This window comes from Lactuca virosa, chromosome 5 (genome assembly GCF_052849685.1).
Source record: "Lactuca virosa cultivar CGN04683 chromosome 5, Lactuca_virosa_CGN04683_v6, whole genome shotgun sequence".
In the NCBI taxonomy this organism is placed as follows: Eukaryota; Viridiplantae; Streptophyta; class Magnoliopsida; order Asterales; family Asteraceae; genus Lactuca; species Lactuca virosa.
In genome coordinates, this window is record NC_136430.1 from 327,138,163 (window position 1) to 327,151,950 (window position 13,788).

Sequence of the window (13,788 nt, forward strand, 5' to 3'; positions counted from 1 at the left end):
TCCCACGATTAACGATAGAACCTGAAAACATAAACAACTGGGTAAACACAAAGTTTAGTGAGTTTCCCCTAAAATACACGATACAACAAACGTATTATCATGCATAACGGGCCCACACTCATCAGATTGGAATACCTTGGCCTAATCAGTCATCGGACTGGAATGCCAACATGCAATATGTCCAATCAGTCATCAGACTGGAATACTCAGGGTTTGTCGGCATGCCGCCTTAACCCAACCGTTCTTCTTAAGCCTCTGTGCCTACGACTTACAGCCGACCCGCACCAGGTATCTTGGCCTACAACATATAACAGGACCACATCAACCTATCTCACCACTATATGGCTATCCCACGTAAGATATCGCGAGAAAAACCTAAAGAAATCATTCATAAGTACTGAATGAGTACAAAAACAAAAATGACTTATTTTGCAATAAAAAAAATATTAAGGACTAAATGTGTACAAAATGAAAAATATATTACCCTATTAAGTCATTTTTATCGGCTAACCTGAAGTAGCCGGTCATAAGGACTACAGTTTAACAAGTTTAAGGGGTAAATATAGAGAAAAAAAAAATCAATGACTAAATATATACAAATAAAATAATATATTACCCTTTTAAGTTATTATCCTTTTAGTTTTTTACCACATATTTTTTTTTTCAGTGCAACTCGTGATAAATATCTTCTCGTATGAGATCATTGCTGATCTTTTCTAATCCCGTTTGTCCCACGCGCTTTTGAGCTCATAAACTGGCATTCGAAAATCATGATACAACTTAAGCCACTTATAAATAGTGGCATTCCACTCCATTTCAAACGGCGTACATTAGAAAAAGACACAGGCTCGCTAGAAAAGAGGGTGACAAAGGGCTTCAACAAAAACACCACCCTAGCAATGGCGGCTTCAGCTTCATCTAGCCTTCTTTCATCTCGATCGCCCATCAAATTAACCTCTCTATCTTCCCTCACATGGAGATTACCTGTCTCAGTCTCTCTCCCTCGCCACCAGCGACGCCGCGCGTCTCCGGTGTTTGTCGTTCTATCCATGGACGCCAAACCTACCGTTCTTGTCGCTGAAAAATTAGGAGAAGCTGGGCTTGACCTTTTGAAAGAGTTTGCTAATGTTGATTGCTCGTATAACTTGAGCCCTGAGGAGCTCTGCACCAAGATCTCGCTTTGCGACGCCTTGATTGTACGGAGTGGGACGAAAGTGAGCCGAGAGGTGTTTGAATCGTCCGGCGGTCGGCTTAAGGTCGTTGGACGCGCCGGCGTTGGAATTGATAACGTGGATCTGGGAGCAGCGACGGAGCATGGTTGCCTTGTCGTTAATGCGCCGACGGCTAACACCGTTGCCGCTGCTGAGCACGGGATCGCGCTTCTTACTGCTATGGCCAGGAATGTCGCTCAGGCCGATGCATCGATTAAAGCCGGTTTGTACTCTATCATCACTAGTTCTACTTTCATTAAATTTATTGATTGATTTGGTGAAAAATGTTCTGCCTAGCATTTCGTCGAACGGCTGTGCTGCATGAGGCCTTGTTGCTCTCGAGTCCCGATTTGGATCTAGCTTCCAAGTTTCATTTGATTATTGTTTAAGTAGATGTAGAGTGTCCTGGAAATCAAATCATTCACACACATTTATATCTAAATCGATGAAAATCTACAGATTCTTTTCCAAAACGAATGAAACATGATAAATTTCCTGTTTAACCTTTTAGAAATTCTTTCATCATAAAAGTTTGACATTTGTACATCTATTTCATTTCTATACATTTAGTACTCTTGTGTAGGATCTAATTCCTTGAGAAACCTTTTCTTTTCTTAACTAGTTCTTCATAACAAACTAAACATTATCTTCTTTCTTCCATTTTAGATATAATTCTCAAATCTATGATCAAACAGACATCTATCTTCATTACATAAAGTTCCTGAATCATGATAATGTGATAAACGCAGGGAAATGGCAGAGGAACAAATACGTAGGTGTGTCCCTAGTTGGAAAGACACTTGCAGTGATGGGATTCGGGAAAGTTGGAACAGAAGTCGCAAGGCGTGCTAAAGGTCTTGGTATGCACGTAATTGCACACGACCCCTATGCTCCAGCTGATCGTGCCCACGCCATTGGAGTTGACCTTGTCAGTTTTGATGAAGCCATTTCTACAGCAGACTTCCTCTCACTCCACATGCCCCTCACCCCTGCCACATCAAAAATCTTGAACGATGAAAACTTTGCAAAGATGAAAAAAGGAGTCCGAATTGTGAATGTTGCTAGAGGTGGAGTCATAGATGAAGATGCATTAGTCAGGGCTCTCGATGCTGGCATTGTAGCACAGGTACTTTTTTATATAAATATATTTATTTTCTAAATCATTTTTTTTTATGTACTTCATTTTCATTTTTCAGGCTGCACTTGATGTTTTCACTGTAGAGCCTCCACCAAAAGATAGCAAGCTGATACAACATGAGAATGTGACTGTTACTCCTCATCTTGGTGCTAGCACCATGGAAGCTCAGGTTTGTGAATACCCCTAAATCCTCAAAGATACAAACTTTTTTGATTATTTTTTTTTATAAAGGAAATGGTTTAATTTATTTATTTATTTATTTATTTTTTTTTGTATATAATCACTATGCAGGAAGGAGTTGCCATTGAAATTGCTGAAGCTGTTGTTGGAGCTTTAAGGGGTGAACTTGCAGCTACTGCAGTCAATGCTCCCATGGTTCCTGCTGAGGTATTATTATACCATATTCAAATGGTGTAAATATTTTATGCAAATATTAATTCTTCAACGCATTACACCAAAAATTAATATTTTAGGTTTTCTTTCCGACCCATCATACCATTTTGTCACCAAAAGTTATATTTTAGATTTCCTTCAACCCATTACATAATTTTTATCACCAAAAGTAATATTCGAGGTTTTTTTTTTAATTGGAAAGCCAACCAAATATATTAGTAAGAAGCTAGTTTGCAAAAAAGATATATTCTAGGTATATTCCTTTTTCTTTTCTCTTTTCTTACTTTTATAGATTTTTAAAAGCAACCCTAATATTTATTTCATTTTTTACAAATTTGACTCAATTTTTTATAACAGTAACTTTATAAATAGTAGAGTAAATTACACGAATGGTCCCTATGGTTTGGGGTAATTTGCACGTTTGGTCCCTAACTTATTTTTTTAATTCGGAAGGTCTACAGTTTGTTTTTGTTGCGCACTTGGTCCCTATCTTACCTAAAAGGACTATTTTCCCCTTGATTTTTTTAATTTATTTAAATAAGGTGGGATAGGTAAGGTAAGGTAAGGTAAGGTGATGTGGAAGTGGGGTTGGGGGTGTGTTTATTTAAATAAATTAAAAAATCAAGGGCAAAATAGTAATTTTAGGTAAGACAGGGACCAAGCGCGTAACAAAAACAAACAGTAGGGACCTAACGAGTTAAAAAAATAAGTTAGGGACCAAATGTGCAAATTACCCCAAACCATAAGGACCATTCGTGTAATTTACTCTAAATAGTATTACTAGACAATTACAACCAAAACAAGTCACTCATATATAATCACTTATTATAAATACCAAAAAGATATATTCTAGCCTTCTAGGTATATTTGTTTTTTCCTCATTTTCATAGCTTTTCAAACCCAACACATATATCTATTACCTTTTCTACAAATAGAACAACCATTTACTTAAGTTGGAAACATAAAAATTAAATTTAATAGTATCAATTTAACTTATAACATAATCAATTTTCACCAGAATTGCTATCCAGATAAACGATATTAAATTTATATATATATATATATATTATATTTATTCCAGGTTCTGACAGAGCTAAAACCATACGTAACCCTAGCTGAAAAACTAGGCAGATTAGCTGTACAATTAGTAGCAGGAGGAAGCGGGGTCAAATCGGTCAAAGTAACATATGCATCCGCACGTGGGCCCGATGACCTGGACACAAGACTCCTACGTGCCATGGTGACAAAAGGTCTAATCGAGCCAATCTCAAGCGTATTTGTGAACCTAGTCAACGCAGACTTCACAGCCAAACAACGAGGGGTCCGGATCACGGAGCAACGGGTCCTCCTAGACGGGTCCCCCGAAAGCCCGCTGGAATTCATCCAGGTCCAGATTGCAAATGTGGAGTCGAGGTTCGCAAGTGCAATGTCGGAATCAGGTGAGGTGACAGTTGAAGGGAAAGTGAAGGATGGGGTTGCACATCTGACTAAAGTTGGGGGGTTTGAAGTGGATGTGAGTTTGGAAGGGAATATTATACTTTGTAGACAGGTTGATCAGCCTGGAATGATTGGGACTGTTGGGAGTATTTTGGGGGAAGAGAATGTGAATGTGAGTTTTATGAGTGTTGGGAGGACTGCGCCTAGGAAGCAGGCCATTATGGCCATTGGGGTTGATGAGCAGCCGAGTAAGGCTGCGTTGAAGAGGATTGGGGAGATTCCCGCCATTGAGGAGTTTGTTTTTCTGGATTTGTAGGTCTCTGAGACTTGAGACTTGAGACTTGAGATAAGTTTTGGAAGAAGGGAAGGGAGGGGAATAATGTAGGATTTTGTGTTTTTCAACTTTTTGAGTTGTGTGTTTTTTTTTTTTTTTGCTTTACGGATTTTGTGTTTGTTACAAGAAGATTGTTGGGAATTAGTTAATGGGTTATTTTTGTCTTAATGACTACTTGTTTGTTGTTTACCATTTTTACCCTTCTCTCTCGCCGTTTAATACGCTAAAAACACCCACGACAACTCAAATTGGATTATTTGTTAGTTTAATGTGATATGTCTTAATAGTATCACTGTTGACAACTAAAGCATATTCAATTATTCATAATACCCTTGATTACTGTTACTATAAATGCCTTTGTATTCTCCGATGGTGCTCTAAGAGAATGAAGAATGGAAGAGTTCAAATGTAATTAAAAATTAATATTGTCATAATACATTACATATATGATATAACTATGATTGTAAGTTGAAAGGAAGAGATGAAAAGGTTGGTTTAGTTGATGCAAAATATAATGTTTAGAACATTAAATTACAAAAATGAAACTATAAATTTTGAACAACAAAAAGCGAGTAATCAAGTCCGACAACGGGTTTTCCAACAAGCCCTACAAGGAGCTCTAAGGTGTGGCTGTTTCAATGCAACGAATATACGCATAATGGTCAATATTGGCTTCTATAATTAAATTGATATTTGATTGTGAGTAAACAAAATTTTCAGATATACGATTTTGGTATACGAATCTAAATATAAAATCAACTATATGAAATTCAGATGGTTTTGAACAACCCTCCTTACACCTCATCTTTTTCAAGAACACCCATACCACCCATCCATTCACCATTATAGATTTTAGCAACCCCGTCGTCTTCTCCGATGACACCATCCTTTTTTCCAATAAGATGAAAACCAAAAACTAAAACCCCAAACTAAAATGAAAACAAAAGGCTATAACAATTACCAAAAATCAATAATTATGATAGATTGCATACCAACCATTTGCAAAATCAAAACAATACAAAATTCAAATAAACTGAAATATCTCTCTTTTTGATTTAATGTATAAATAGATTTAAAAATACTTTTATCATTTTAAAATCATTATTTCTGAAAATAAGTTCCCATAGTCTTTAAAATACAAGTTTAATAGTTTCAAATCATAGTGAATTAGACGGTTAAACAATCGTGACATTATTACATCAGTTCAAATAACCACTACATCAATCGTGGTTTTCTGAAATCCAAGTCTTTCTCTAAGGTCTACATATGCTCTTATGACCTGAATATATGTTAGACATTAAGAATGTCTAGCAAGTAATACGGAGGTTTTACACATTTAAAGTCAAAGAAATTGACTCATCCCTTTGACTAATAAGAAATGCCCAAATTCCTTTGTAAAACTATTGATAAAAAGTTAAGTCTTAATCATCCACAATTGGGATAACCTTTAACTTATTAGAAACAGTCTTTGGTCATTGGTAAACCACAAATTATTTTAAATAAATTCATAAGCCATTATCCATCATTTAGTCATAATCAAGATGTCATCATTATAGTCATAATAATCATTGGAGTCACATGATGAAAATATCATAATTAGTCATAATCAAAATATCGTTATTATATTCATAAAAAGTATATGCAATACAATATGCTTCTAATCCTTTTCGAAGTCGATCTCATACGTCTAACCTCAAGAGTCATATGGTCATAAAGTTAGAAGTGTCTCACATTGTCATTGTGGGAGAGTATCCAAAAACAGAAGGCTCGTATATCTAACATTGCAAGGAACTCCTAAGTCATAGCTAGGATAATGTTTTCACTCACAAAATCCACATACAATGTAGTTAGCCTTTCATGTAAGTGAGACATTGTCTAGAATACCGTCGTTTAGTCATTTGACACTTTTGGTCGTACGTCAACACTGTAGTCATTCACTATACAGTTTTTGGTTGGACAGACGCAAATCATTCACATCCTAACATGAATGCATGAATTCATGAGGAAAATTCATTTGTAAATCATCATAGTTATTTAGTATCCAAAACATAGTTTTAGAAAATATCATTTTATAAATAAACACATAAATACACACTATATTACGCATAGCAAGCAAATTGGTAAATATTTAGTCATACTTTATTTCATAAAATTCATCATTTGTTATTATAGGACCTCCAATTGTTCCTCGACTTAGTTTCGTTTTGCTTGTTTTAACCATATATGGAAGTTTTGGGAACAAGTGGAGGTCAATGGCTAATGGATTAAGCTTTAAAATCATTTCTAAACATTCTAGGGGGTTATACAGTCGGGTAACTTTTGCCTTGACGGTTACACAGTCGTGTAGCTTTACACAGCTCAACCAAAATTCGTGTTTTTAGTCCAAAGACAATGTTGTCACACCCCGAACCAAACGATGGAAACGTCCGGAGGCTCGTGTGACTAACAATTGAATAATCATCACAATGAATATACATGAATCATAACACGATCATCACCAACATTACATAATACAACTGGCATTGTTTACATCAAGTACATTGTTAAAATACATAAGTTCTAATTGTTAAAAGTACGATAAGTGCTGTTACATAAAACAAAACCATACACACTTGCATATCTTCCAGCTTAACGATTACCTGAGAATACAAGTTATTTTGAAAACGGTCAATATATATAATGTTGGTGAGTTCATAAGTATGTTTGGGTAAAAGTCTTTGTATCTTTCATAAAAACCCAGAAAATCCGATATTTTCTGTAAAATGTCTGAAAATGTTGTGAAAATCAAGTATAAATGCATGTGTGAATTACATAGTTATAGTTTATAAAAAAGTAGTTTAGTTTCATTGTATTGTGAATAAATGATAAATGTATATGAATAATTTCCCCCAGAAAATCCGATATTTTCTGTTTTATAACAATGTCTAAATTCTTATATCATTAAATAAGTTGTTTTGTATTGACACAATCGAAGAGTTTATCTTCGAAAGTTTACTTTTGGTATTGAATCCCTATATGAGTCGTTATAACCATGCATGATAATGACTAGGTCGCCCGTCTTGGTATTTTTCCAAATGCCGGTCTTGCTAAGGATGTTGTCGCCCTAGACTGACCTAGTCTAGCTGTAGCGAGCAGCTAAGGCGTGGGGGGTCACCCCGTATAGATCTATACACAAACTCCCACTTTCCTACCACGAAACTCTGATTATAACTACAGGCTACGATTGTACACTCAGTGGTGCCAACCGACAAGTCTCACTAAATTCACAACCTCTTTTTGTACTGTTTAATGTTTAGTATATGTAATATGTTTTTGTATTCGAAAGGTACATGATTAAATTTACGAAGTTTAATGATTACATAAGGGTATCGTTATGGCTTACTAACACATGAAATTTCCATTCCAAGCCCTATTAGTATGTAACTAGGCCACAAAGGCCCGATCACATGTAAAAGGGTAATTTAGGCCCAATAGGCATGTAAATGGGCCACAAAAGCCCAATAAACATGTAATCCATAACTTAGGCCCAAATTAACATGTAAGTGGGCCACAAGGCCCAATAAACATGTCATGGAAAACATTGGGCTCATTTCACACTTAATTGGGGCCCTAAGGGCCCAATGGCCAAGAAATGTGAATATTGGGCCCAATAAATAGTTTTTGACGTATTTCATTCGTTCGTTTGATTCGGTTGTTCATTTTAGTTCGAGGCTTAATAGATTGATGATAAAAAGGTTTCATATTGTAAAAATGACATTTTTGGCCAATAGTATTCCAATCTTTAATTTAGGCCCAAAGTTTTGTAAAAATGACACTTTAGTCCATAATTTATGAAAATTTGTAATTTTGTCCCAAATGTCTAGAAACTTAAGGTTTTGACCCAAAATGTTATGTTTTCACATTTAGAACCATGTTTTGCAGAAAAATACATTTTCAGCCCCTTGTTTGTAAAAATTTACATTTTCGGCCCAATTTTGGAAAACTTTACATTTTTGGTCCAATGTGAAAATAAATGACATTTTCACCTCTAAACTTGGTTTATTTACATTTATGACTCAAACTTTGGCCAAATAACATTTTTAAACCTCAAACCTCATTTTTTTCGCAAATTGGGCCTAAAGGCCGTGAGGCCCAAAAGTTTGGCCCAATAAGCTTAAATTTGCATTTTTGACCCTTTTAAAAGCATGTTTAGCATAAAAATACCTTTTTATACATGTAGGACCTGTTTGGCCCTTTTAAAAACAGAATTTTCACTTTTTACCCTTATCTTTTGTTTTCTTGACAATTTTGACCTTTAACAAGGTTTTTGTTGAATTCTTTTGCATCTTAAACATGTGTTCACTTTTGACTTGATAATATGATGTATATAGTATTGTAGTTCTTAGATCTTTGTTACATAATACTTAAAATTTCGAGATTCACTAAGATCTAACACATTTTTACCAAATAAACTAAGGATTCACACAAAACATGCATATAACACATAGATCTACACATTTTACTTGTATTCTCCCCCAAAAATCATATGAAAACCGAAAACAAGGGGGTATGAACTCACCTTTGCTTTGATGTTTCGGTTTTGAAGAGAAATGAAGAAGATTTTTGGTCCTAGCAAGCTTCCTTGAGTTGATTTCGAACTTAAGAAGTTTCTAAGGTGTTCATGGAGTAAAGCTTTATAAGAAAGAGTTCTTGAGGTTGAAATGAAAGAAGATGTTTGTGTTTGATAGCACTTACCAAAGATTGAAAACACTTGATGAAGATCCTTGAACCCAAGCTAAATTTTCGAGATTCTTTGAAGGAAGGAAGAGGATGATTTTTTTAGAGATGTTTGGAGAGAATTTTCAAGTGTGTGTGTGTGTGTTTTGGCTCTCGGCCGAAGATAGAAGAAGAGAGGGGAAGAGAGGTGGTGAAGTGACTAGCATGGATGTATGGTGGTTTAAAGACTAGATGTATGTTGGGTTTTATGAAGGTGGCACTCCAAAGTCAACCCCCCCTCTAATTCTTCTTCTTTTTTTCTTTTTTCTTTTTTTTTGTTTATACATGGGCCGATATTTTGGGCTAAGGAGAAACGATGGAGTAGTTTGGGCCTATTAACTTTAGCTAAGACATTTGGATCCTAAACATAAGGTTTTTCGGCCCATTGGGCTCTTGGAAGCATTCACGGACCAGATAGAGTAAAAGAATGGGCTTATGACTCACTAAGGTTAATTGGATTAGTTATGGCCCAATAAGGCCCATTAGGGTTAGAATGAATCATTCTAGGCCCAAATGGTCGAAAATGTTTTAGGTTTATGGATTGGGTCCAATTAGGATCCAATTAGGGCCTCTAAGTCCAATAAAGTTGAATTGGGTGCTTATTGGTCCATTAGGCCCAATAAGGAACTCCTAGTCCAAAATGGACTTAAACCATGGATCTTAGGGCTTCAGACTCTTTGATGAATATAATTGATGAATCTAACTGAGCATTGAGTGAGATTTACTTAAAGTATATGTTTTATAATTGATGAATGGTTACACATGAATAGAATTTCCTAGCTAAAATTGCCAGTTGTGACAAATGTACTTTGCTCTGCTTGCCCCAAACTCACCAATGAATCTTAATGACTTAAATAAGTATTAATATCATTATTTCATAGCAATTAGGTCCTATCTTACTCATGACTTAATGGCTAAGGCATTTAAACATTGCAAGAGTTATAGGGAGGCTCATGTAGACATCATAACATCAACTTTGGTCCATATGTTCTTAATGGATTCCAACCTCATCAATCATCATTTTAATCATTTAATAAGATCTTAATGAACTTCTAAACATCTTAATAAGATTCTAAAAATATAATTCCAGTTCAAGGTTATGATTACAACCATTCATTGTGATTCCAAACAACAATTATAAAGTTGTGATATTCAAATTCTTTATGATTGTTGTAAGTTTATGTAAACCTTTGTAAATTCTAGGTTTGATTTGTGTAACTCGTTTCCAAGTTACATCAATAATTTATAAAGTTTAACTAGATTCAAAATCTCTTTATTCAATTCTAATGGTGAATCACTATCATAATCACCAATTCCCACACAAAATTAATTAAAATAATGGAATCACATCTAGAAATCATAATACGAACTAATTTGCGTAACAATTAACTTAGATGTCTTAGTTATGGATTCGATGAACGCTTAGAAATAACTGTACTAGTTAACATAGCCATCGTACAACTCATTCAAACACTTATGGTTGAAATTCACCCAAATCCATTATTTAAAGTGAGATTTAATCATCCATTAGTTGAATAGCAACCCTTGATGATGTACATCATAAATCAAGCACTAGAATCAAACAACATCAATTATTAACTAAAATCATATTCCAAAAGCTAGGATTTAAATTTACCCAAAAACCTCATCAAAATCCCAAATCAAACAACTACATGGTGAGTTGGTTATGAAGATTAGATCTAGAGGTGGATTTTCGATAAAAAACGACAATGATTCATGAATTTAAACATAGAAATCAGATTTGAGGTTGGATCTTAAAACCATATAATGTAGGAATGGAGAAGAGAACAAGAGATTATACCTCACATACTTCAATGAATGATTGCTAGCTTAAATTCTTCACTTGATCTTCAATCACTAACCTTAAATCTCAATATAAAAGCTTAAAATCGCCATTATCGACCTCAAAGCTTCTCTCAAAATTGTTTGGGAGAAATTGAGACAGAGTTAACTAGCTTCTTATTTCAAGTCCTTCTCTTAACTTAACCACTAGAGTTTTTAAATGCTAATTCTATACGTAACCTCCCCCCCCCCCCCCCCCCCCCCTTAATTGATTATTCTACCCCTATATGTAAGTGAGTGAGTGTGTGTATCCCCATGTTTGACTTTTTTATGTGAGTGAGAGGGATGCATATAATAACACCCTTTTTAAATTCTTACATTGTCCTTCATTAGATAACCCACTTCCAAACACTTTTCGTCTTAATATATATAGTCCTTCCCCATCATATGCATAACAAAAATGGTTCTACTTACTTAATTTGGTCCACGTAGTCAAATTCATCTTTCATATAACTCACTTTAAACCCCACTCTCATACGGTTCTCAAATGGGCATTATTTCATTAGTTATTTGAATGAAGTTTCATAATAAAGACTCTTTCCCAAATTACTAACTTTCTCGCAAGCAAGTTCATAAACTTTTCATATTCTCCCCTCAAATTTTACCAACTTGTCAAATTTAGTCCTATTCATTTATTTCTATGTTAAGTCTAACTTGACCATTTTCCATAAATATTTAATCCAAACCCTTTATTAACTCATCAAGTTATTATATATATATATATATATATATATATATATATATATATATTATTGAGTAATTTATTGTATTTTATTTTCAAATAAAATCAATTTTCACAAAAAATAACAAAGATTATCGACCCAATTTAAAGATGTTACATAAACCATATTAAATTCCATCACTAAGGTCACCATTAAAGAACACAAATACATAATTTATACAATCCATCATCAAATTTTGCTTAGAGAATGAAGAATCATTGCAAATATTCAATAACTTAACCCAAAATTAAATTGCAAATCCATATTGAATTCTAACCCCTCGAGCCAAATCATGCCCGAAGATGGAGGTTTAGACAAAAGTTTAAGATCTCGATAGGGGTGTCTCAACGTTATATTTTAATAAGGTAGGGCTTAGGCTCCCCAATTCTAAAGGGCTCCATATTCTCCAAACTGAACCCAATATTAATATATCTTAAATCTCAGATAGTCCATTACTAATTGTTCGACTGGCTACATCAGAGTGAGCGAGCGATCTTGATTCTTGAAGATGAAACGCATACGTCACATTGAAAACTGAAACGTTGCATTATCTTCTATTATTCTATCTCGATTCTCAATTGTTCAAATCATCAACGCCAAACGTATGTGTTTCACTTCTTTTTCAATTTTCCATTATCTATCAGGGTTAGCCGATTACGGTTAATTATTTTCAATTATCCATTGATTACAATAAAAAGATTTTAAATTGTCAAGTCTTGAATATTTCTATGTGGATTTTGCCTTTGGAATTTCTGAATTTGGGTCGGAACGAACTCATGGAAGCAGTCAACAAGTCAAGGATGTGAAGCAACATGTATTTCCATTAATCCATTAGTTCACGTATTCTGTTTGTTCATTTGCAATTGTCTTGGTGATTCACAAAAAAACATATACATAATAATAAAAGAAAATTAACTCCGTTATTTATAAATTTTTAGTTTATTATTGTCGGTCCCAAGTTCAGATAAAAAATGAGGGTTTATAACGTTAAGTATAACAAACACCAAAAGACCCCATATTTTTGGTTCGCTTAGAGCCCCCAAACTGGTTGAACCGTCCCTAGATCTCCGGGACTTGCAATGTGGGTATGGAGGATGAAATCGTAGTTTTTATTTATTTTTTTATTTTATATATTTATTTTTGACAAAACTTCAAAAATGGTCCCTGTGGTTTCACAAAATCTGAAGTTTGGTCCCTAATTTACAAAAACCTCACGGATCGTCCCTGTGGTTTCAAAACTTTTAACATTTGGTCCTTCCGGCTCACTCCGTTACCATTTAGCCGTTAAGTAAGGGGCATTTTTGTCATTTCACTACCCAGGACCATTTATGAGGGTTTCTATTACTTTTTTTTAAATAAATAAATAAAATTTAATAGGCAAGGGGTCCCATCTCTCTCTCTCTCTCTCTCTCTCTCTCTCTGGTATCAACATCATCTTCATCAAAATGTTTTCCTATACATATTCCATTCCAGAATCATTAAAATTGTTCAAACCTTCAAGAGTTTTCTAGTATAATCTTTAGAACATTTACCTAAACAAACACAAAAATCGATCAGATCTAGCCTCAATAACATCAATCATCTCTTATCTCTTTCAAGAATTTCGACATACAGGTTACCAGATCTTGTCACTACCATATGGATCATCGTTCTTAGATGAAGAGCTTGGTGAGCATATGTGATTTTTAGAATATGATGAAGCAGGAAGTGGAAGAATTGAAGATAATGAAGGTGATGGAGGCGTCAAGGATTGAAGAGGAAATCGGAGGTTGGAGAGGTTAAGTTAGCTAATCACAGGGGAGAAAAGTCAAAGGTTGGAGAGGAAAATAAGAGTTGTAGATGATGAAGACGAGGGAGACGATGAGGATAAACCCCAATTTTGATTACCCCACATCTCCTGTGGTGGCATCCATCCCTAACACAAACAGAACCACC

At 34.7% G+C, this 13,788-nt stretch overlaps 1 protein-coding gene across 1 annotated transcript; it reads left to right on the forward strand.

Annotated features, from left to right (window-relative positions):
• Window positions 1-801: 801 nt before the first annotated feature.
• LOC145115437 (D-3-phosphoglycerate dehydrogenase 1, chloroplastic-like) lies at window positions 802-4,681 on the forward strand. Its single transcript, XM_079051728.1, has 5 exons — window positions 802-1,434; window positions 1,961-2,337; window positions 2,408-2,518; window positions 2,641-2,736; window positions 3,824-4,681. Exons 1-5 carry the CDS (start codon window positions 900-902, stop codon window positions 4,493-4,495), a joined length of 1,791 nt encoding a protein of 596 aa, XP_078907854.1. The 5' UTR covers window positions 802-899; the 3' UTR covers window positions 4,496-4,681.
• The last annotated feature ends 9,107 nt before the right edge of the window (window positions 4,682-13,788 follow it).

Excerpts from the sequence above, each read along its gene's own strand:
- LOC145115437 (XM_079051728.1), top strand. The coding sequence starts at position 900 with ATGGCGGCTTCAGCTTCATCTAGCCTTCTTTCATCTCGATCGCCCATC. Across the intron at positions 1,435-1,960 it reads CGATGCATCGATTAAAGCCG|GGAAATGGCAGAGGAACAAA; the intron begins GTTTGTACTCTA and ends TGATAAACGCAG. Across the intron at positions 2,338-2,407 it reads ATGCTGGCATTGTAGCACAG|GCTGCACTTGATGTTTTCAC; the intron begins GTACTTTTTTAT and ends TTCATTTTTCAG.